The sequence below is a fragment of the Hyperoodon ampullatus genome, assembly GCF_949752795.1.
Source record: "Hyperoodon ampullatus genome assembly, chromosome: 6".
Taxonomy (NCBI): domain Eukaryota; kingdom Metazoa; phylum Chordata; class Mammalia; order Artiodactyla; family Ziphiidae; genus Hyperoodon; species Hyperoodon ampullatus.
The window spans coordinates 5,485,887-5,511,723 of NC_136919.1; the positions used below are offsets into that span (position 1 = coordinate 5,485,887).

General features: G+C 42.0%; 1 protein-coding gene across 3 annotated transcripts in view; it reads right to left on the minus strand.

Annotated features, from left to right (window-relative positions):
* NUP214 (nucleoporin 214) overlaps positions 1-25,837 on the minus strand; it is a gene marked incomplete at its 5' end in the record, with an annotated part of 98,939 nt that overhangs the window by 28,729 nt on the left and 44,373 nt on the right. For 2 of the 3 annotated variants that reach the window (XM_079705674.1, XM_079705672.1), the window contains 8 exons: positions 211-2,028; positions 4,557-4,618; positions 7,155-7,242; positions 9,932-10,010; positions 11,355-11,430; positions 21,579-21,678; positions 23,828-23,989; positions 24,749-25,009. In XM_079705674.1, the coding sequence (XP_079561800.1) occupies positions 211-2,028; positions 4,557-4,618; positions 7,155-7,242; positions 9,932-10,010; positions 11,355-11,430; positions 21,579-21,678; positions 23,828-23,989; positions 24,749-25,009 (2,646 nt within the window). The remainder of the gene's footprint in view (positions 1-210; positions 2,029-4,556; positions 4,619-7,154; positions 7,243-9,931; positions 10,011-11,354; positions 11,431-21,578; positions 21,679-23,827; positions 23,990-24,748; positions 25,010-25,837) is intronic. The other variant, XM_079705673.1, reaches the window with a different exon arrangement.

Consider the following 25,837-nt stretch of genomic DNA (forward strand, 5'->3'; position numbering starts at 1 on the left):
GTGGAGAACTTGCTGAGAAGCAAACTGGAGCTGCAGTGATTAGACCAAAGAAATGCCCGAGACTGCCAGTGGTCAGGCTCCCTTCCGGACTTTCCAGAGCCTCTTCTGTTTTCCTTTCCTTTCTTTTAATCACCAAACTAATGCAGATTTGCTGCAAATGTTTCAAATATACAGAGGACAACAAAGTAAAAATCTTCTATAAATTCTTACCTGAAGCTTGACAAAAGCTAAACCCAGAGGATGGCGCTGTCGTGGTGGTGGCTGAGGTGCCACCGAACACAGAGCCTCCCTGCCCAAAGCCAGGACTCTGGCCAAAAGCAGGAGGGCTGCTCTGGCCAAAGAGTCCCCCTCCAGTGTTGGCAGAAGACTGTCCAAATGAGAAGGAGCTGGAGCTACTGGCGTTTGAAGATGCACCGAAGACGTTCCCACTGGTGGACGCGGGCGTGGAGGATGCGGACTGACCAAAAGCTGGCACGGAGCTGAAGCCGGGCTGAGTGAAGGAAAAGCTGCTCGCGGGGCTGCTGGTCGGCTGCCCGAAGGCCGGGGCCTGCCCGAAGCTCGTCTGTCCAAAGACCGTCGGGGTGGAGGTGCCAAACGCTGGGCTGCCGAACCCCGAGCCGCTGACCTGTGGCGCGGCAGCCGCCGTGCTGGCGATGCTGCCCGCCTGCTGCCCGAACAGGCTAGGGGCGGTGCTGGCAGCCACCTGCCCGAACATGGGGGTCGCCGAGGGGGTGGTGGCTGTGTGGCCGGTGAGCTGGCTGAAAGCCGAGCTAGAGCTGGCGGCTGGTGGCTGAGTAAAGACAGGCGAGCCCGAAGTGACCGCCCCAAACACTGCGGGCTCTGTGGCTGGGCCTGGAGCATCACTGGAAACAGTGCTGGAGGTGGCGGGAGGCCTGGATGTTTCCGGGGCCACGGGGCTGGCACCTGGGACAGCAGGTGCTGCGACGGCGATCTGCCCAGGCGCGGCCGGGGTGGGGGCAGGGGACGGCGGTTCGGTCTTGGCGTCCGGGGCCCCGGTGGCTGCCGGAGTGGCCTCCGTGGACGGCGCTAGGATGGTGGCACTGGGCGCTGCCGTACCAGGGCTGCTGGCCGCAGGCTGGGAGAGAGCAGGCTCCTTCTTCACAGAGTCAGACGTTTGAGAAGGAGCCTGGGGAAGCTGGGCGGATGGCTGCTGCCCTAGGAGGGAGGCTGTTGACACCAAGGCCTCACTACCACCTGGCTTCTCAGGCAGAGCCAATGACGTGGCTGCCTCCGTGCTTTTACCGGAGGATGTGGGCAGGGTGGGAGCAGACGGTGAACTCAGGAGGCTGCCAAACGACAAGGCAGGGAGGGACGTAGGAAGGGGTGTGGCAGCGGCAGAGGACGGCGCTGTACTACTTGTCTGCTGGCCTCCGAACGGAAAACTGGTCTTACTACCGCTTAGCGATAGCCCCCCAAAACTGATTACGCTGGAGGGTCCCGCACTGGTGAGCGGCAGGCTGCCAAAGACGCCAGTCGAGGAACTGCCGGGGCTGGGGCCGGCCGCCGCCGCCAGGGTCACTGCAGTGGCAGCCGCAGAGGAGGTCACGGGAGGCTCCGCGGGCTTCCCCAGGACCACGGGGCCGGTGAAACTAAACCCGGAGGGGACGGCCGAAGTCTTGGTGGGCTGTGCACTAGCACCAGTCCCGCCTGGGGATGAAGCCTTACTGGCTGCCTTTGTAGAGTCATCTGCTTGGCCAACCCGCAGTCCTGAAAAACTTCCTAGAGTCTCTCCAGCCAGAGAACTTGGAAACAGAAGCTCTCCCAACTTGGACGGCGGAGCTTCCAGCTTGCCAGAGGGGGTGGAAAGAGCGATTCCAGAAGGTGCCACGGGCCTGCCGCCGGACGGAGCAGGCTCCCCAGGAGACGGACCAGCGGCTCCCGTGCTACTTGACGTCGTCATTCCCGAGGCAGGTGAGCTTTCAGGAACGGCCTCGTAGAAAGGTTTGCCTGTCCCGCCAAAGGAGAATGTGTCCAGCTGGTTTGACTCTTTGCCGGGGGGTGGTGCCCCTAGCAAGAAAAAGAAATTAGGAAATGGACTGGATTTCACAAAATATGACCTATCACAGTCTCACTGACTTTTCTAAGCCAAAGCCTCCCTCCTCCCTTGATACTGTCAGGGACAGCTTGTTCTGACAGCAGCAGACAGAACAAACGCTTCTCCGCAGGAACGTTAGCTCTGAGTCATCCCACTGAGGTGGGATGAACGAACGTTCTCTTTAGGACCATTAAATCACAACAAATACACCTCGATCTAGAGTACAGGAAATTAACCTAGTGGTCCAAAAGAGAAAGAAAAGGCATCTTCCCACATTTCCCCCGTGTGCGCGCCACAATAACATTCATGGCAACAGTACTAGCCTATGGACCTCCTGAGAGACCAGGAATTGATCCTTTGGTGTTTTTTTTTGGCCGCATCGTGCGGCTTGTGGGATCTTAGTTCCCCAAACAGGGACTGAATCCAGGCCCTTGACAGTGAGAGCACGGAGTCCTAATCACTGGACCACCAGGGAATTCCTCCTTTGGTTTTATGGACAGATAAAGTGTCAATCCACAGGCAATCATTTTTACCTATAATTAAGGGCTACTTCCTAGTGCTCTCCTCACTAAGTGCTTTCACGGTGGCAGTGTGGCCACATGGTCAAGGACATGGGTGGGCTCTGAGGCTGGGGGCTCTGCCACTTGCTGGCTGTGCAACTCTGGAAAAGTTAATTGACTTCTCTGGGCTTCAATTTCTCCATTTGGAAGAAAGCGGTAATAACAGTACGTACCTCACAGAGTTGTTACGAAGATTAAATGAAATACAGGTAAAGCACTCACAAGGCCTGGTAAAAAAAACTGATCAATAAAGACTAATTTGATACTTACAAACTGAAATTGGTCTATCCAAAGTGCTGGTTGATGTTTCTAACTCCATGCTGTTTTAAAAAGTCTGTCTAGGGGCTTCCCTGGTGGCGCAGTGGTTGGGGGTCCGCCTGCCGATGCAGGGGACACGGGTTTGTGCCCCGGTTTGGGAAGATCCCACATGCCACGGAGCAGCTAGACCCGTGAGCCATGGCCACTGAGCCTGCACGTCCAGAGCCTGTGCTCCGCAACGGGAGAGGCCACAACAGTGAGAGGCCCGCGTACCGCAAAAAAAAAAAAAAAAAAGTCTGTCTATCACAAACTCCTGAGAACACTGCAAAGCCCCTACTATACACAGGTAATTTCCAGAAACCCCTCTTTGTATCACTGGTGTTGTACTGAGTTGCTTATGATTTTGGATTGTTGTCTATTCTTGTATTAATGAAAATGTTTATGGAATTACTATTGTGTTTTATTACGAATTTATTTCATTTAGGATTTTTGACAATTATTCTGTTCCTCTCCAATCTTTTTATATCATTGAGTTGTTTTTCTTCTAGAAAGTGAGGCTGGGGAGAGGGTGGGCCTCAAGGGTATTCAGCCACATCTAAGTGGGCAGAACAGTTTAAGAATCACTATTCCAGAGAGAAAGGAATGAGATCAACAACCCTTTAAGTGCCACACACAGCTCAGGTTTAGGAAGTCTGCTGTGCTTTCAGCTCCCTAATCTCCCTCTAGGAGGTTTTAGGAGATCCCTTTTTTCACTAAAAAAAACTTCTACCACTTGGGTTGACACATAGAAAGCACTCATAAAAATATGTGTTGAATGAAGAGATGAAAGATGGTCATTGTCTTATTTATCATAGGGAAAACCTGGAAAGAGCCTAAATGTCCAAAAGGTGAATAGTTAAATAAATTATGGCATATCCACAAGATAGAAATTATGTAGCCATCAAAAATGACATTTACACAAGATTTTCAATAATACTGGAAAACTCACAAGAGACTGTGTTACATGAAATGAGTGGAAGCAAAAACCCCAGAAGGAAATATAACCGAATGGCAATGGTTAAGGGTACAATGTGTGGTTCTAGAACACATCACTTTTATAATAAAATATAACAATCACTTTTATAATAAAAGCTTTCTTTTTAAAATAAAAGTAAACTTAATTACTTAAACTGAGAACTGGAAGGCACTTAAAAAGTACATCTGGTTTCCTTATAGGTCTTCAAATTCTTTTAAACATTAAAAACATGCTGGTTGGTAGATCTGTAACAACATGCATGAGACCAGTGTGTTTTCTGATAGGTTATCAAGGAAAAAAGATGAGTTCAGTCTTTGATTTCTATAGTACTAAGTCTATCTCATCCTATAAATTGATACAATTTTAAATGACATAGGAAAAAGATGGAAAAAAATTTAATTCACATGTAAACATTCACATTTAAAGCACAGCCTTGCTTTTCTAGAAGCAAATCCTTTCCTTGTACTTAATTATGAAGAGTAGAAGTCCTTCCCCACAGTTCTGTAAATCTAGCCTATTTTTAATGCATAATATCAACCCCAGGTTAATTGCAGATACTTTAGGCAAAACGCAGCAGCAAGCAAAATGTCAACACATCTGCCCCCCAAAACCTGCACTTGTTTAGGGGGAAACACAAAAGTAATGCTATGCCATGCAGAGACTGTACCTTGTGTGGCAGTGAAATTAGAAGACGGTGTTGGTGTGACTATCCCAAAATTAAAGCCAGTCCTAGGGAGGGGAAGAAAAGAAGTTAAAAATGAACAAACCCAAGGCACAACATTGCCCTTTTAATAGTACATTTTATAATTCATTCGCACAAACTGCTCTCGAGGGACTTACAATCTAGAAGATAAACATCAACAAAGTGAAAGCACGCTATCTCTGAAGCAGCAGAGCCCTCGCAAGCTCTCTAAGCGGGGAGAGGCAAGTTGTAGGTGAGGTAAGACGGGAAAAGCAGGTGAGAAGACCTTGGAGGAACGGCTGGGCTTTCCATGGTGGAGGCTGGGGTGGGGACCTATTTCAAGGAAAGCAAAGGAGTAGGAGAAACGCACTGGGAATGCTTCTGTGGGGAGAGTGGCCAGAGCAGATGGCCCACCTAGTGAGGAAGACGAGACAGGCTGGAGGACCTCTATGACCCAGACCGAGACCAAACAGCGCATCAGGACAGTGCACGCCACAGGGAGGTGATGGACAGCACGGAACAGGAGCCACTGTCTCTGCTGTTCTGACAGAATGCTTAGTTCTGGGCTGGGAAATTTGGTTCAAAAGCTTTTCTTTTCTTTTTTTTAAATTTTGGCCGCACCTCACGGCTTGCGGGATCTCAGTTCCCCAACCAGGGACTGAAGCCGGGCCGTTGGCAGTGAAAGTGCCGAATCCTAACCACTAGACCACTAGGAAACTGACCTCAAAAACTTTTCTGACTCTTTTCATCACCTCCTCTCTTTCTGTACATTTTCTTTACACCGTGAATGAAGACACCATGGCCAAAGAAGAAAACTCAGCACAAGCTGAGCCAGAACAGACTATTCACTGTGAGAAAAGTTCAAATAGCAAATTTAAAACTATACAGCTTAAAATGTAAGGGACCAAGCATACCAAATATGGTAAGTAATGGTAAATACTTAGAGTTTTAAGTATTAAGTATACTTAATATTAAGTAAGTTTTAAGTATCTGGAGTTAGAGTTTTCTTTTTAACCCATCCTTGGCTTCGTCAAATGGACCAAGACCACCTAAGAAGATGTGTTAAACATTTCATCACATCAAAAAAGAAAACAATTCTCTTTCTTTGTCTCAAACTTGGTGAAGAAATTTTATCTAATAGAGGTAAGCCATTGACCCAATGACCCAAACCTTTTCAGGTTATTTTTAAAATGGCAAGAAGACTATCAGTACACAGAAGTAAAGATTAAAAGATGCAGTAACTCCAGGGTTTCCCTGGTGGTGAAGTGGTTAAGAATCTGCCTGCCAATTCAGGGGACTTGGGTTCGAGCCCTGGTCCGGGAAGATCCCACATGCTGCAGAGCAACTAAGCCTATGCGCCACAACTACTGAGCCTGCAGCCTGTGCTCTAGAGCCGTGAGCCACAACTACTGAGCCCGTGAGCCACAGCTACTGAAGACCGCGTGCCTAGAGCCCGTGCTCCGCAACAAGAGAAACCACCGCAGTGAGAAGCCCGTGCACCGCAACAAAGAGTAGCCCCCGCTCGCCGCAACTAGAGAAAGCCCGCGCGCAGCAATGAAGACCCAACGCAGCCAAAATTAAATAAATAAAATAAATAAATTTATTAAGAAAAAAAAAAGATGCAGTAACTCCTGGCACTGACCTACTCTTTGAAATTTGCTCCAAACTACCTTTGGGAGGTAGAAAACATAACGATTGACAGTAAAATATATGTAATTTCCTCCCCTCAAATTTTATTCTAACCACCTCCTTTCTCTTCTCTTAAGGGGTTAGGTTGAAGGATGCTCAAGAAACAAATTCACGTCAGGAAAAAGAGATTGTGGTCAATATGATTCCAGTTACAAAAGCATAAACTGAAAGAGCTTTAAGAGGCTTTTCTAATGGAACTGAACGTGCAACTCTTCACAGTAAAAACAATCTTTGGATGGGTTTTTATCTCAGCCACACAGAGCCTAACTCCACCCCTGAAGGGGAAGGACGCTTTGGCGACTCTCACAGGTTTCAAGATGAGTGCCTGCAGCACAGAGAAAAGGCACTCTTCTTCCAAGGTTAATAAAAGCTCCCTTTGGAATGAGGGTTAGAAGACACTTTTGTTTTTAAAGATGACTCAACTTGACAAGTATAGCCATCATTACTTTTTAAAAAATGAAACAGAAATGTATTTCCCCACATCGATATAAAACCCAAATTTTCAAATGGCTACTGCCTTGATCTCAGAAGTTGCATATAATGTGACCTCTCAGGGCAGCAAAGCCAACCCAAACTTCTCACCCAGCCCCCAGATGGTGTCAGGATGAAAACCCCTCAGTGTGATAAACCTGATCAACCACAGACTCACTACCCAAAGAAAATGAAGCTTATCCTAAAAATCAAAACAAATAAGCAAGTATGTAATAACACATGTATAAACTTGAATCAAAAAGGGGAAACAGATTTACATTAGGACACTAAGCTACTGTCACTATTATCAAACGCATCACTGCAGTGATAAGTAGGTATATAAGTATACCTACTGATTGTAGGATTTGGGACAGCTATCTGTAAGGTTGCTGGTGATATCACAAAATTTAGTTCACTACTGACCCTGATGGAGAAAATGAGAAAGACTTGCTGAACTGCCCAACAGATGGGGTACACGTCACAGCTGTCTCTATCTTGGTTGCCACTGGTCCTGAAATTATGGAAAAAAATGAGAACATTACAAAAAACCAGTTAGAATCACCATTTTAGTTTAATTCTCTGTGGCAGCGAATGCGTGGTGCCGTGCAGAGTGCAGCCCCAGGTCACGCACTTTCTAGGACAAGTCGGTGGCCGCAGTGCTGCCTGAGTCATGCTGCCTCAAGGTCTCTGAACTTGCTCTCTGGCTCAGTCACTGTCAATTCCAAACCAGGACATGCCACACTTGCCCCTTTCCAGGAAAGAGGTCAAAATAACTGGAGTGCAGTTCAAATTTAAGGCTTTAAAAGTAGCTTTTACAATTACCGAAAAGTAATATATACCAAAGGAAAAACAAAATTCCAAAGAGAAATAGGTTAACTAAATATCTCTGAGTAGTGACTTCATGGCTATTTGCTTTCTCTCCACATTTCTGTATTTTCCATAGGCTTTTTGTATTTAAATAATAGTTCTTTTTTTTTTTAATTACAGAGGTAACATATGATTGCTGTAATATAGAGAAGTATAGAGAGTTAAAAGTGCAATCCACCATCCTCCCCACATTCAATACACTGTAACTACTTATTAATAGTCTGGGGTATTACCTACAATCTTTCCCCTATTGCTCTACTTTTAAAAGGAGGAGGGGAATGGGGGAATTACATTTAAAAAGCCCAAATCAAACCAAACCAAACAATAAGAAAAAGCACCTCCCTTTAAGTAAGTATGGGATAAATATTTGTAAAGTTATCTAACAAACCACTATAATACCATGTAATGTGTACAAGGCTGTCCAAGGCAGCCTGACTTATAATCTTGAAAAGTTAAAAACAGTCTAAACTATCTGCAGAGTACTATTAAAACTTAACAGGGTACAACTGTACAGTGAAGTCTTAGGCTACCATTAAAATGAGTGAGGTAGAGTTTTATCAGATCTGGAAAGATGAACACGATATTTACTTTAGGGGGGGCGGGGAAACAGATTACATATCAATATATACAGGATATGACTGTTTTTGTTTAAAAAACCAATACACATCAAACCCCAAGAGATACACATCAAATCGTTGAGGGCTGTTATCTCTGGAACAGGGAACTTATGGGGCAGCTTTCGTTTTCTACGTTATATAGCTCTACACCATAGACTTTTTGTGGACTTGTAATAGTTCTATAATCAGAAAAACAATGAAGGTATTTCCATTATTAAGTAATAAGGGAATTATTCTATAGAGGTTTCAGAAATGAATTTTTTTTTTTAAAGAAAGTTTTTACAAACTCTTGAATAGTACTTTTCAGGGAAATTTTCCTACTCAAAAAAAGTCTGTTTCCAGAAAGTGAGGACAGATGGAAACGCATAGCAAGGACAGAGAATATTTCACGATCATCACTGAATGATGAATCTTAGAAATTTCTTTGCAAGTCATGCTAACTGCCTAGACATGCACAAAACAAAGCCCCTTAGATGTCCTTGACTCTTAACTTCAGGAGTGACAAAAAACTCTCCAACAAAATCCTTGAAAGGGGTTAAGATACATAATCTTTCAAAAATTTTTTCTAAAATATTAGCTAGAAATGGAAACAGATTTCTTAATTTGAATCCTAAATGATTCAAAAGTCTTTGACAAATTCCACTGAAATTTCCCTTCTAACATAAAGTTTTAGCTGCTAGTTAAGAAGTGCTATATACCTCCTTCTCATGGAAGGCTTATATGATAAAAACTGTGCTCCTCCATTAATCCGAATTCTAGAATACAACTTGGGCTTACACAATGATGGTTTTCTTCTGAGTGCAAGGAATACTTCTGAAGATAAACCCAATATCCAATGAGAAAGATTTGACTACAGAGAAGTTGGGATGATGGTATGATTGTGTAGAGATTACGGAAGGCAGGCTGCTAAAGTGTGAAGTTCAGCATCTCGAGCAGAATTTATTAGCTTGAAGACCCACTGGAGAGCGTGAATCAGAATAAAAGCTAGAGTCCAGAGCATGGTGAGAACGCTGGACTGCGGGCAGCACAATCTAGCATTTTCTGGACTGTAGCAAAAAGTAACACATGTCAAATGAAGTGGACTCTAACACAGAGTCAACAAAAGGGGCTGCTGAGGAAGAGCCCACATTAAACTAGGCACTACGTGTAAGCACACTTTTATGTCAAGTGGGCTAGGGCGGCGTGGATGCCTGGTCAGAGCACTTCATGGTGACTGTAAAAACTAATTTCGGTTAAGAGTAATTACGCCTGAGTCAGTGTTGGAAGCATGTGAAGTCACAGTCTTTTAATACTGAATTTTATCTACTCTGAGATCTTATATTGTAACAGATCCATTTTACTTTCTGTGTTTTACCAGCTTTTGAATTGTCCTCGTAAACTCAGAGAGTTTTTCTTTCCTTTGTAGTAGAAGAAATAGAGTTCAATGTTCTGATCCACTCCTCTCTAAACTTTGATTATCCAGCAAGGCAGGTGCTCCTTTTTAGGAAAAACATTTAAAGGCAGGCTTTCTCCTATTGCTCTCATATTTCAGAAGTCTACAGAGCTGCTGAAGGGCTCACTAATTTCCTGGATATTCTACATCAACTGAGGCCTTTCAAATATGTCTTTACTGTACTTGATTTCACATCAAGCTGCCTTTGTGATCTACAACAATAAACTCTACTGTGGAGCATATCTTTCACCTTTATTTTCACTAAAACAAAACTGCAAACTTACCTGAAGCTTTATCACCAGATGACAATTGACTGGACACTGGTGTGGGCCCAGACGGCTTTAAGGCGTTTATCAGAGATCCCTATAACAGGAGCAAGACATTTATGTGAAACCACAAACGAGCCTTTGGAATAAAGGAACATGTAAAAGGATAACATAATTTAAAATAAGCAAGCACAAACACTTTTATTTAGTTTAATTTTGTTTTTTCCGTTTCAATTTAAGTCAGTATTTTTAAACGCTTACCACATGTAAGATCGTATCAGAGATGGGAATATTCCACAAGCACCAAGAAAACAGAGTCAAGCCTGTTTAGCTTGTGGCTATTTCCTCAGCGCCTAACACAACACTTGGCATGTAAAAGGCACTGGGATATTTGATACACAAATGAAAGAAGAAGTTAATGAATGAAATAGGTCCTGGCTCTCAATAAAACTTATAATAAGGTTAGAAAGCAAAACTGTTAAACTTTTCCATCTCCGGTCAATGTTCCTTTCCTCTTGGTAAGGCAAGAGGATTTGTGCCTTACCATGTGTCCTCCAAGGTGAACATGGAAACCTCCAGAAGGAAGACCAAATGCTAACTGCTTAAGTGTCATGTTAAGTCACGGCAAGCTAAGGAGTAGACAGCCACGTCTGAGAACTCACAATAGGCAAGTCCTGATGTTCAATCTCAAACACAATCTACAATTATTTCTAGAGGCAGAGATGAGTAGCAGAGAAACCAGGTTTTCTTAGGGAAAGTTTCAGAGACAGCTTGATCTACCTCTCAGCCATCTCCTATTATTTTCTTCTGGATTGTTTAACTGTTTATAATATAACGTATTTTTGTAAGAGACAATGTTTATCAGGCAAAAGGCTGAAAGTAGACATAACAAACATCACTGAAGATGCAAGGTCTGAAAAACAGGGATTGCAAGAGAAAGCAAGAGAAACTATCCCCTGGATGCTGATACTGAAAGGTACAATGAACAAAGCAGTGGACAGGAAGAAGTCGGAAGACTTGGGTTCCAGCTCTGGTTCCATCATTTAATAAAAACCGTGGAAGCCTGTGTTAGTCACTTGAGCCCCGGCTTCTTCATTAGTGAAACATAGCTGAACACCTGTCTTGTCTATAAGGTTGTTGTATGGGTTAACTAAGACGATGTTAAATGAAAGTAAATTTCAACTCCATACAGACACCCCATACAAATACAGAATTATGACCCAAGATTGCTAGGTGCAGAATGTCACATGGCTACAAAGACAGTATCAGGGCCTAACTGACCTACTAGGTCAGGACCGGCACAAATTGTGGGGAAAGGATCACAGGTCTCTGTCAGACTTATAGTTCATTTAAACAACATGAGGACTTAGTACAGTATTGTCTTCAGTTACAAAGACAGTCACTGCATGTCACGTCAGCAAAGCCAAAATCAGCAATTTACCTGCTTAGCTTGGTTAGCAGCCGCTGGGGTCAACATCGGGTGAGGTGTTTTGGCTGCAGAGTACGGCACTGAAGAACTGAAAAACACAAAGCAAATGCTCAAGAGAAGGGCATGACTGGGTGTAAATCACATTCATCCCTGAGCCAACCTTCTGTCCAAAAAATAATATCAATTTTGGGGTAGAATATAGATGTCTGGGACCCTAATCAAAGTCATTCGACATTTTTCGGATTGAAGACTAAATTCTTTAAATGAAAGTTGGGTCTTTAGCATAAAAGTCAAAGCAGTGACCTGCAATCCTAGGAAAAAATTATGACTATTCAGAAGTAGATCCTTTTCTTATCTGGAGACTCAGCCTTTGGCACCTCCTCCCCAACACCCACCGCCATTCCGGACCACGTGGGGAATTCCTGATTCTGTTTTCCAAGCCTGAGAAAATGTTCAACAGCATCCGTGGGATGTATATGATCTGTGGCTCAAAGAAGAGATCTCAGCTTCTCACGGCAACCAGCCCTGGGAGCCCAGCGCTCACGATGTCAGCACACAAGAGAGTCAAACATCCCACGGTTCCCTTCCCGACCTGCACTTCTGCTATGGTATGAAAAGTGCACCCAGTGTGTGTAGAAAGAGTTCTCACCATCTTTTGTTACCCCTGAACACAGTAAGCAGGGAACTGTTATTTCAATAATTACTTAGTGTTAATATGTGATGGAAAAAAATCACCCGTTTAACGCAAAGCTCTATCCTTGGCTCCTGGGAGCAATTCTTTCCATCAATCTATCTGTCCTCAGTGAACAGCTACTCTGACTAGTATATGCAGAGGAACAGCGATTGTACGACTTGGTTTTAGTTTTCAGAACTCTCCTTTAGGGAGAATTAATAATTTTCCATCGAAAGATTAACTTGGAAGAGGAAAGACAAAAATAAGCCCATGCCTCATAGAAAAAAATTATCAAACATTTTAATAATCTTACAGTCACCTCAGGAGACTCTCCTGAAATAATACAGGAACCTTCCAAACAAACTTTGTTAGATTCAGAGAGAAGAAAAAAGGCAGTTATTTTCAATGAAACAGAACCTCTTTATTTTCCTACTGAAGAGAGAAGGAGCTGTAAATGTGCGCCTCTCTGAAGAGACACACCCCTGTTCCCCTGAGATGTTCTACCAAACAGGTACGCAGGGACACTGCTCCCCTCATCTGCTGACTCTCCAACGAGAAAAGGAATGTGTGAGCGAGATGCTGGGACTGAGAAATCCCTGGGCGGACACAGCTGACTTAGGTGGAAAAATGGCGGCAGCTCAGGCAAGTCACGAGGGCAATGAAAATATTTCATGCTTTCTTAAAGATAAGCAAAAAAAAGAAACTACAAATAAAAAGAAAAGCAGCAATTCACCCAATTTTAGCATATTTTTTGCACCCTAAACTTAGTTATGACATGACGGTAAATTAAAGCATGCATGAAGCAGACTGAGTGTAATTATTGTTCTATTTACTTGTGATAATGCTATAAATCTCTTGGGTGTCCTAAATCCCCAAACACACAAAATTAGGATTCACAGTACTTACACACTGGGCCATATGACAACCCTGCAGAGAAATGCTGCTCAGTGCAATCAGTTAACAAACCTACTGACTAAATCGGACCCACCATGATCCAAGAGCACAAGCAGAAAAGAACAGTGTACTACCAAACAAGTGTGTTCAAAGACTTGTGCGTGATTGTGAACCAAAACAATGGAAATCAACAGCTAGAAATGTTCAAGAGAAGATGGAAATACTAAACTTGGAATTATCATATTTTGGATGACTGTATTCCACTTTCTAGCAGTATGGACCTGAAAAGAGATCACTGGAAATTCATTTGAAATGTTCTGTTCCACAGCTGAAAACAGAGATCAAAGGACCACAGGCAGAAAATGGCACTGTCACATATATTTACTACATGAGTCTACAAATGACATTTATACTACTGCCAACACTAGGGCACTGCTTTAGAAAGGAGAAATGGAGCTACACAGGTCACTAAGAGTAGTAAAATTAGGTTCTTGGAGAAAAACAACTGCAACAGAACTTAAGTTCTCCGACTCTCCATTACCCAGACCATCCTGATAAAAGTTAATATACAAGTGGAGGTGAACATATCAAGTATGATAAACATCAAAAAATGTCACAACAAAACCTCGTTCAAACACTGCCTTGAACACAGCAAAGCCATTTTTTTGTTTTTTTGCCACGCCCTATCAGCACTGCCTGCTGACATAGTCAGGCTAATGCACACACATTCTAGGGCTGTGTACTCTACACACAATGATAAAATTGAGTTGTTAAGATTGTGAAGCATTAAAATGTTGCCTAGGCCCTTTCTTAGTGGTCCCTTAAACTTTAATGAACTTTAACAGGGCAAATATTCATACTATTGTTGTGAAAGGGGCCAACTACTCATTCTTTTACCTATTTCAACATTTTAAAGAGCTTAAAAAACAACAGACCTGGTTATGTTTTATTTTGGTAAGTCTTAATCATTATCATGTATATCTTTTTATAAACTCACATATGACACAGTGGATCTAAACTGTGAAAGCTGCTAAAGTTAACTATTTAATGAACTATGAATTTTTTGTAATTATTTAAAGGTGAAGCAAGTAAGGAGATAGGACTACTTAACAAAAGCAACTGAAGAAATAAATCAGGAGAGAAAAAGAAAATAATAGAAGATATTGAAAACAAAATCTCTCAGTTCATTTTTTCACCTATCAGACTGTAGTAATTGTAAAGTTTGATAATCTTGGCAAAGATATGGGGAACCAGATTGTCATACACTGCCTGTGGGAAGGAGAAATTGGTATAAGCTCTACTGAGAGAAAGTTGACAACAATTATAAAAATTATATGTATGTACATACACTCACATATATGGATATCTCCTTTGCCTCAGCAGTCCTACAACTGAGAATTTATCCAACAGATATGGCTGCAAGCATGCAAAATTATCTAAGTGTCAAATTATTTTAACATTGTTGGTAACAACGTAAGAAGCACATCCCTGAATATCAGTCAGTAGAGAAAAAAAAAGTTCACTTTTAGGGGTTTCTTATGTCTTGTTACCACCAACTGTTGTCCCCTATTGGTAAATTTTATGTCTTTGAAGACTCAAATGCTTTCCAAAATATCATCTAAAAGCCTGCTAAATCAAACTGTAGTTTTTGCACGCATGTCTAGGTGTCAAGTAACTTAAATAATGCAAGTTGGAACTGTATTAGAGCTTTAAAAAAGACCTATATTAAATATGAAAACAGGATTGTTAAGAATTTATAATGACATGGAAAAATGTTAACAATTAAGTTTATTTGCCCACGCTGTGCAGCTTGCGGTATCTCAGTTCCCTGACCAGGGATTGAACCGGGCCACGGCAGTCAAAATGAGGAATCCTAGCCACTAGAGCACCAGGGAACTCCCCCCAAATTTTACTTTAAAAAACTAAATTTTCGGGCTTCCCTGGTGGCACAGTGGTTGAGAGTCCACCTGCTGGTGCAGGGGACACGGGTTCATGCCCCGGTCCGGGAAGATCCCACATGCCACGGAGCGGCTGGGCCCGTGAGCCATGGCTGCTGACCCTGCGCATCCGGAGCCTGTGCTCCGCAATGGGAGAGGCGACAACAGTGAGAGGCCCGCATACCGGAAAAAAAAAAAAAAAAATCTGTGGGATGTAGCCAAAGCAATTCTTAGAGGGAAATTTATAGCACTAAAATGCCTGTATTAGAAAAGAACAGTCTCAAATCAATGACATTAGCTTCTACCTTAAGAAACTAGAAAAAAAGAGTAAATAAAACCCAAAGTAAGTAGGAAAATGAAATAATAAAGGCCAAGTAAAAAAGTAATAGGAAAAAAATCAATGAAACCAAAAGCTGGTTCCTTTGAGATCAATAAAATTGATAAACCTCTAGCTAGACTGATGAGGTAAAAAAAGACACAAATCACCACTAACAGGAAAGAGGGAAGTGAAATCATTATGAATTCTATCCCCATTAAAAGGATGATTATCAGTGACTATTACAAAAAACGTCATGCCAATAAATTCGATAACTCAAATGAAATGAACAAATTTCTTGGAAGGCACAAACTACCAAAGTTCACTCAAGAAGTGGATAAGCTGAATAGTCCTATATCTACTAAAGAAACTGAAATTTCCAAGCCAAAATGGCTTCAGTGGTGAATTCTACCAAACACTTAAGGATGAAATAATAACAAATCTACATAAACTCTTCCAGAAAACTGAAAAGGAAGGAACACTCCCCAACTCATTCTGTAAGGCCGGCATTACTCTGATACCAGAATGAAACAATGATATTACAAAAAACCAAAATCTACAGACCAATATTGCTCATTAAGACATGAAAAAATTCTTAACAAAATTTTAGCAAATTGAATCCAACCATATATAAAAAAAGGACAATACATCATTACCAACAATTGGTTTAACATTAGAAAACCGATCAATCTGACAAGGGCACCAAGGCAATTCAAAGGGGGAAAAAAAAAGAGTCTTTTCTGCAAATGGTGCTGGGACAACTGAATATCCACATGCAAAATAAAGATGTTGAACCACAGAGTCACACTATTTACAAAAATTAACTCAGAACAGATCAAAGACCTAAATGTGAGAGCTCAAACAATAAAAGTTAGAAGAAAACACAGGAGTAAATCTTTATGATCTTGGATTAAGCAATGGTTTCTTAAACACATACCTATATGTAAGACACCTATAGCACAAGCAACAAAAGAAAAAAATAAACTGAATTTCATCAAAATTAAAAATTTTGTTGTTCCAAAGGACACTATCAAGAAAGTGAAAACTATTCAAAGAATGGGAAAACATATTCACAAATCATGTATCTGATAAGGGACTTGAATGTAGATTACATAAAGAATATGACACCTCAACAATTAAGATAAATAACCCAATTAAAAAACAGGCAAAGGATCTAAATAGACATGTCTTTAAGGAAGATACAAATGGCCAATAAGCATATGAATAGACTCCCAATTATCATTCATTAGTCATAAGGGAAATGCATATCAAAACCACAAGGAGATACCATGTAACACCCATTAGGATAGCTGTAATCAAAAAGTTGGACGATAACAAATATTAGTGAGGATGTGGAGAAATTGGAACCTCATACGTTGCTACTGGGAATCTAAAATGGTGCAGCTGCTTTGGAAAACAGTTTGAACTACATTTAGCTCAAAAAGCTAAATGCAGAATTACCATATGATCTAGCAATTCCACTCCTAAAACATTACCCCAAATAACTGAAAGCAAGGACTCCAACAGATACTTGTACAAGAAGAGGGGAAACACCGAAGTGTCAACTTACAGATGAATGGATAAGTAAAATAGGACATACGCGCACAATGGAATATTATTCAGCCATAAAAAGAATGAAATTCTGACATGCGCTACAACATGGATAAATCTCGAAAATTTGAGCGAAATAAGCCAGACACAAAAGGACAAATACTGTATGATTCTACTTATATGATGTACCTAGAACAGACAAATTCTTAGAGACAGAAAGTAGAATAAAGGCTACCAGACACTAGAGGGAAGGGGGAGTGAAGAGTTACTATTTAATGGCTACAGTTTCTGAATGAGATAATGAAAAAGTTCTGGAAACAGATAGTGGTGAAGGTTACACAACACTGTAAATGTACTTAATGTCACTATACACTTAAAATGGTTAAATTAATAAATTTTGTTATACATATATTTTACAATTAAAAAAAAATAAAGCTTCCTAACTGTTCTCCCTGTTTCTACCATTCCTCACTCCAGCCCTTTTCATCTATTCTCAATATAAGAACCAGAAGCTTCCTGCTAAAACCATAGGTCAAGAGAACTATCTGCATTTATCAAACCTCATGGACTTTTACACCAAAAAAAGGTGAATTTTACTGTGTTAATTATGCCCCAATATTTTAAAAAATTGCTAAATTGCTTTTAATAAAGGAAACATAAATCAGATCAGTTTGCTCAACATCCATTGGTCAGCCAGGTCCTGACCGAGGCTTACTAGATGTTACAAGACCTGTATCCCGGGCCCCGGCCCCGCTATCCCTCTCCCTCCAGCCACCAGTGGTTGTCTGGCTCCTTCCTGAACCTGCCAGATATGCTCTCACTACAGGCCTGGTGCTTGGGGCTTTCTTCCTTAGGATATTCATGCGACCTGCTCTCTGGTCTTCGGTCTTTATTCAAATGTTAAGTGTCAAAAGACACTGCAAGGCAAAATATTACATAAGACGGGAGAATCCAGTTTAATGGTGAAAGAAATATGGTCCGATATTTCTGAGATATTTTAGTCATTAGCCATGTATGAATAGCACCTTCCTTGTTCCTATTTAAAATTGCAACCCATGTCCACACAACAGTCCCTAAACCCCTTCTCTGCTTTAATTTTCTCCATCATACCTATCGCCACCTAAAATACTATATATTTTACGTACCATTTGTCTCTCTGTGACAAGGGCAGGGTTTGGGGGTTTTGGGGAATCTGTTTTGTTAACTGCTTTATCCCTGGCACCTAGAACAGTGTGTGGCATATAGGAAATGCTCATAAAGTATTTGTAGAAAGAATGAATAAATGAACGCCAAAATTCCTGAAAGGAATGATCTATCCGGTGTGCTTTGGAAAAAAACCCAACCAACCAAAAATCCCACCGTATTTCTAACCTCATTCGGCCCTGCTTTCTTCATCCTCCATTTCCTGCCAGGTCTCTAGACATACTGGCCTTCGTTCACCTTCACCTCAAACATGCTCTGTCCTTTCCCAGGTCTGGGCGTTTACACATCCTGCACCCTCTGTTTATAACAATCTTCTCTCCACTCTGCCTGGCAGCTTCTGGTCACTGCTCAACTTTCAGCTAAAACACCTTTTCCTTCCCAGCCTCATCAGCCCCAGATTCAACCAGATGGCCTCACTGTGTGCCTTCTTAGCACCTTGTACGTCTCCTTCATCCAACTCATACTGCAGTTAGAGAACTGTTGATGTAATGGGTCGTCTAGTGGCTAAGATCTTCTTGCTAAGATCTAAGTGCCAGGAAAGCGGGGACCTGGTATGTCTTACTCACTACTGGATCCCAAATACCCAGGGTGTTATCATGTTCATGGCAGACACCCCTTAAGAACCTGCTGAATCACGTGACTGAGCACTGGAGAGGAGTCTAGATAGCCAAGGGTTTGCTCCAGATGAACCCTCTTCCTGAAAACAGGAGATGAATATAAGGGATGAGGCCAATGAACATAAGATATACCAACGGCAGAAATGTGTAAGCTCATTTTTTTTGTTTGTTTGCTTTTGTTTTAAAATTTTTATTGGAGTACAGTTGATTTACAATGTTGTGTTAGTTTCAGGTGTAGAGGAAAGTGAATCCGTTATACATACACATACATCCACTCCTCTTTTTTTTTTTTAGATTCTTTTCCCATATAGGCCATTCCAGAGTATTGAGTAGAGTTCCCTGTGCTAGACAGCAGGTTCTTATTAGTTATCTGTTTTATATATAGTAGCGTGTATATGTCAGTCCTAGTCTCCCAATTTATCGCTCCCCCCCTTATCCCTTGGTAACCATAAGTTTTTCTACCTCCATGACTCTACTTCTGTCTTGTTAAGTTCATTTGTACCCCTTTTTTTTTAGATTCCACATATAAGTGATATCATATGATATTTGCCTTTCTGTTTCTGACTTACTTCACTCAGTATGACAATCTCTAGGTCCACCCACATTGCTACAAATGGCATTATTTTGTTCTTTTTTATGGCTGAGTAATATCCCACTGTATATATGTACCACATCTTCTTTATCCATTCCTCTGTTGATGGACATTTAGATTGCTTCCATGTCTTGGCTATTGTAAATAGTGCTTCAGTCAACACTGGGATGCATGTATCTTTTGGAATTATGGTTTTCTCCGGGTATATGCCCAGTAGTGGGATTGCTGGGTCATATGGTAGTTCTGTTTTTTAGTTTTTTAAGGAGCCTCCATACTGTTCTCCATAGTGGCTGTAACCAATTTACATTCCCACCCACAGTGTAGGAGAGTTTCCTTTTCTGCACACCCTCTCCAGCATTTATTGTTTGTAGATTTTTTGATGATGGCCATTCTGACCGTGTGAGGTGATACTTCACCGTAGTTTTGATTTGCAAGAAATGTGTAAGCTCATCTTATAATAAATCTCTTTAAGATATTACTCAGAAAAAGTTAAATGCAAAATTAAATATTTAAAATACACTTACCAAACTACTGCTTAAGAGAATCTGAAAGTAATTTTATAATGAATGTAATTCCCTCTCAAGCTTTCTTATTGGGGGAGGTGGTAAATACCAATTTCCACTTGTCAATTATGCTTAGATTCACCTATTATTCAACAAGTGGTTATTAAAAAGGAACTGCATTCCAGGCACCACTCTGGGCTTACAAGTTAAATAAGTGCACCAGAGTCTATACTCTGTGGGGAAAGGAAGAGAGTTTCTTCGATTCCTTTTTAACTTTTTTTTTTTTTTGGTGGTACGCGCGGGCCTCTCACTGTTGTGGTCTCTCCTGTTACGGAGCACAGGCTCCAGACGTGCAGGCTCAGCAGCCATGGCTCACGGGCCCAGCCGCTCCACGGCATGTGGGATCTTCCCGGACCGGGGCATGAACCCGTGTCCCCTGCATCGGCAGGCGGACTCTCAACCACTGTGCCACTAGGGAAGCCCCCTTTTTAACTCTTGTGTCTATTTTTCTTAGTCAGAAAAAAGGGAAAACTCAGCATTGCTCCTTTAACAAAGCCCTTAACAATGATTAGCTCAGATGAACCTTGGAGGGAAACAAAGCCTGAGATAAGATAAAGGAAATCACCAATAGGTGCTTCTCACACATGGTTAACAGCTAAAATACCTCAGAAATACCAGACCATATTTCTTTCACCATTAAGCTGGATTTTCCTGTCTTATGTAATATTCTGCCTTGCAGTGGCTTTTCTTTGCCTACCCTACACTAGGAATCTGGCTATAACTCCCAAACTCTAATGCATAGTTCTTTCCCTTGAGAAGTTCACAACGACCACAAATGCCATCTTGGTCTAAACAGCATACCAAAGCTTCAAGGTCACTACAAGATAGGAAAGCAAGTAGGCTTGTTTTTGGCTGTTAGTATGGCCCTGAGATAACTAAGAAATTCCTGGCAGTGTTGATAAATGGACCAATGTGGAAAGAAGAGGCCAGTGGACTAGTGCAGCAGGGCCACTCGATAAAGCCAAAACAGAATAGTGAGCAGACCTGGGGGCAGGGGAGTAGGAGAAAGCTAATGTAAACCGGAAAAAACACAGGGTCTGTGGCTGTTCTTCTCACCGCTGGGCTAGTAATGGGCACCAGACTCTAAATGCCTGAATGACACTGGTCCTCACGATCCCTACATTCAGACTGAGGAAACAGCCCTCAAGTCTTCCCTCTTCAGCCACACTGAAGAGCTCCTGGCTACAAAATACACAGGGCAACAGGGCACAAGCATATTCTATGAACCGTGCTGCCCAGAACAGTGACACGGAGTCAATGCCTTGAATTCTAAACACAGATTCAGACTTAAGAAAAGTCAGCTCTGGCAGCAATGATCTGGCCCTCAGATATGGCATGAAGACAAGCTAGAAGTCTCCAAACAGAGCTGGTGCCTTTTAAAAGATTGTTTTTTCATACAAAAGGTATGAGAAACTTGAAAGAAGAGGAACGCCTGGAGACAGGAAGGAAGGAAGGAGAGACCGTCAATCTCAGGATCATCACTGGGTTTTCAGAATCAACAGTCTGCATTAGAGTCGAAGTGCCAACTCAGGAGCCTCAAGGGTATTAAAAAACAAAAAAAATCAAAAATCAAACCGTACACCTTACCTGACTTAGTAACCGTAATGTGTATCATACGTAGACTTACACATGACAAACAGCATACTGAGTATATATCACCAAGACTCTGAAGGTTTATGAGGCAACTGTTACTGCCAGTTGAAGAGGACAATCTCCTGAAAACCCAGTTGTGTACCCAAGATTAGCTGTCCACTCCACCCCTCTTATAACCTAAAGTTCTGCAGGAAAAACAGTCACACTCTGACAATGGCAATGCTGCTCCCTGCAGGCAGTTCACCACTATTACAGAATAATTCACGGGCTTAAACACACTGAAAAGTAGTAACATACCCCATCGCTGCAGAGGGGGCTGTAGGATTATTCTTCAGTTCCTGCACATTTACCACTTGAGGGACATTCTTCAAGGTTGATTCGGTCAAAGTACTGACAGCTATTTAAATAGAGAAGAGAAAGGCACATTAATTGCAGTAAAGGATCAAAAATTCTAGCCAGCTATAAACTAGGACACAAACTCAAGCAGAATGCAAACTTATTATATACAGGAAATTTAGGTTGCTCTGCAGCACTGTGTTCAGTGGAGTGCCTGGCCTACCCCGTTCATAAAAATTATGTGGTGAAGCTTTATGCAATTTAATCAAATATACTAGTTTAGAAAAAAGGAATTCCCTAGCCAGCTTTTATACAGCAGAGATGAGATACCTGCCATATTGTTGGCTCGCCCTGCAAAAGGGCAGAAAGAGCTAGAGGATTAGCAGTGTTCGGACTAAGGGCTTCTGCCATCCATCATGCATTCATTCTTTCAATTGTTCTTTCGCATGAGCTTATTATTGTCAGACTCAGGTGCTGGGAATACAAAAAAATGTCTAAAACATAGTTCCTTGTCTAAAGAAGCTCACGCCTTAGTGAGACAGACACGATGAATAAAACGTGAAAAATGAGGCCAAGAGGGCTGAATTAAGGAACGGCAACAGGGATTGACCTGACACCTACTTAACTATCTTAGGCTTGTCAGCTTTCATATCTCCTTTTTTGTGTTTTATAATTTAAAGCTGTGGCCCAAGACAATGATATTTCATAATTAACTATTAAGAAGGCCTAAGCAAAGCTCTTAGATCTCTTCCAACTATACTTTGGGCAAAGTTGAAAGCTGTAGCCCAGGTAGGACGGTGGGTCCATGGCAGCTCACTTCACTCCCTCGTCCAGAGAGGTAACCAGGGACATCTTGCCCATGACCGCATGTATTTCATCCTTCATATTCAGAGGTGCCTACACCTTAGACATATTTGCTTCCAAAATGATAACAGATATCACACCACCTCCTGCTGAGAGTGGAATAATCCTAAATCCTGACAGACTTTAAGTTTATAAAAAACCAACTCAATCAGGTTGATTTTGGGCCTGTTCAGCACAATGCTAAGATTCTGCTTGGTCCAACCAATATTTAAAACATCAAAGGTTTCTTATTTTTTCAGACGGCTCAAAAGTGCCTTAAAAAGTTATCTGGTTTTTGCTCTTTCATATCTATTTTAGATGGCTTAATAAGGGTTTTAATATTTGAACTTTTCCTAGAAATCTTTTATTATTATATAATGGTAATTCTTTTTTGTCTAAATAAAACCATCATGTCTTTTTAGTCTTTTAAAATTTTAGTCTAAATTGGTATGTGTTCTAAGCAGTTACAGAACTAAAAAATAATTTTATTCAGCTAAAACAAAAATATTTGATTTATAGCCGAGTTTCTCAACCTTGGCACTATTGACATTTTGGGGCTGGATAATTCTTTGTTGTGGGGTTGTCTTGTGCATTTAGGATTTTTTTTGCAGCATTCCTGGCCTCTACCCACTAAATGCCAGCAACACTGCCAACTGTTGGAGGGGAGATGGGCAGGGCAAAATAGCCTCTGGCTGAGAACCACTGGCTTGTAAACATTGATAGCTAGTGATAACTGAGGTCCCGAGGCGAACTACCTATAAATCTTAAGGTAGAAAATCACGGATAGCCACAAACCACTGACAAAATGCAAAAGCTGATTAGCTTCTTAGAGTTTTCATCTGTCAAGTTTCCATCTTAAATTTGCAGTCTTAAGAGAAAAAGCTGTACTACAATACAAAGAACACAGGGTTGGAGTCTGGGTTTTGTTACGTATTGGTCAGGTGACCTTCACCTCTCCAAACCCTACATTACTCAAAAGCAAAATGGGCACACTTATACCCACCTCAGAGGGTGGCTGGGATCCTTAAGATACCATCAGACAACTCTAATGTTATTAGGTGATCTAACTGTGAAGATTAGTTTTGGGCTTAAAGAAGACATTATTCAAAACTAGGGATTAACAACTCCATCAAAAAACCCCACTGATCTCCCACTTAACTGAATGTGGCAGATAATACTGCCCCTTAAAGGGAAAGTTCCCGACTAAGTCTCTGCCTTCGCAGAACTCTCTCCCGCAAAAGGTGAAGACCTATCACATCAGCCCTCTCTTCTGAAGGGCAGCAAGGAGAGCCCGCCGTTTCCTGGCACCTGTGTCCTGGCCCGGGGCTCAGACAGCTCACCATCAGCCCCAGCAGAGATGTTCTTACCTGGCGCCTGACTGGCCATCTGCCGTCTCAGGGCTGCCGCAGCGGCCGCCTGGGGAGCAGAGATGGGGTGGGAAGGGCCAGGGGCGCCATGCTTCACGGTTTTTGTTGCAAGCATTGTGCTATCAGCCCCTTGGGGAATAATTTTGCTAGCAGGTGTAGACACTGAGGAAAAAAGATAAATTAAGTGAGACAGTGGGTCACAGAAGAAGAAAACACAAAAATTAAAATGGTAAATTCTCCATGTGTGGCTGCAGGGAAAATGTTAAGATTAAAAATCCTGAAGCATTAACATAGAAAAGTACTGGCAAACTGACAGGCTGGCGCTTTTATCTTTCAAAGATGCTGCAGGCAATTTGCCTGCCCACTTCTATTAGTGAAAATACTTCACATGATCATTTCCTCTGACACTGAGCAAGACATAACTTTTGTGCCAAAACAGAGCAATGTCCTGCTCTCCTCTCATAAAATCTCTCCATTCTGGTACCTCATGCCCGGCTCTGTCCTCTTAGAAGTCACTGTAATACAAAGTCCTGCTGCTCTGAAATGAAGGTGTGACAGCACAATACAGGTCCCATCAGCGAGCCAACACAGACAATGAGCATTCTGGCTGGTGAACTCTGAGGCACAACATGGCTACAATGGAGGGGCTGAAATGAGGTGGGACGTGAAAGGCACAAGCTGTGCTCCACAGTGAAGCAGTAACTGTGAACCCTGCAGGGTATTCTCTTCCTCAGGTCCTACCAACCACTTTCAAGGGGAACACACCTCTTGAATCTGTCCTGTAATTTCTACAATATTAACAGAAATGGGCTGGAACCCATAACTTATGGGTGTGATAATATAAAACCCAGTTACAGTTCCTCCAGGAGTTAGAGATCTCTTAGGGAAAAAAGATCATTTCCTGTCTCATTGTTTACTTACCTGAAGTTCCCATCACACCTGGCGAACCATGAATCAGGTGAGATTTAGCAAAAGGAGTCGCCTGGGGCAAAAGACTGGGCTGGATGGAAGGCGTCCGAACCACGGGAGCATGCCGGGGAACCTGGACCACTGCGTCATCATCCTTACAGGATGCCCGTGTGTCTTCACCTTCCAGAGACTGGGAAATGGATGACGTTGAGCTGACTTCATCCAAGTCTTCATAATACCTCTGAGACAGGAAAGCTGACCGAGACAGGTTGGCTACAAAGCCCAAAACAAAACGCAAAAACAAAACGCAACTTAGACGATTCAAGTCCAAAAGACAATTCAAGTCCAAAAGCTATGTAATTTTCACTGCCGCTAGAGAAATATCCAATTTATAAATCGACTTAATTATTACTTATTTTAAGTGGAAGCAGCTGCTGCTGAATGCGAACAAAGATACTTTTTGCTCAAATGGGCTTTGCAAAACCGAGCTGTGTAGGACAAGAACATTTTGACTGTTAAACAAAAAAAAAAAAAGTGAGGTGAGAGACGGGATGCATGCTGGTGTAAAAGCAGGAAGTTCACAGGCAATAACACCTTCTCAGAAAAGCAACAGACAAGCTTCCAGAGCAGAGTAAACAGTCCCCGTGCTGCCGCTGCTTTCCAACAATAAACTTCTGAGAACAGGCCTAACGCAAACTGGAAAAGACATCATGTCCTCAATGTGAGGGTCTCAAACACTGCCACATAAATCTGATCATTCTTCTGAATCAATTAGGTTAAAACAAAAAAATCACTGAAATCAATCTTCACCTTCCCTGTTTTTTTCCTTCCCTGAACTATGGGGTAATATGCCATGTTACTTTCTACCGTGAATTTCAGGAGTCATGTTACTGTCTGTATATTGGAAAAAAACCAAAACCAAACAAAAAACAGCCCTCTCTCCTCCTCAAGTTATGTAAAAGTATTGCTAATATTTACTGACTTATTTGCCCCATAGGCACATCACTCTGAAAGATTTTAGTTGTCATAATGGAACCGGAACATAAATAAATGCAAGTGAAAACCAACGCTGCGTGCTAGCACTGCTGCTAGGCTGCACTG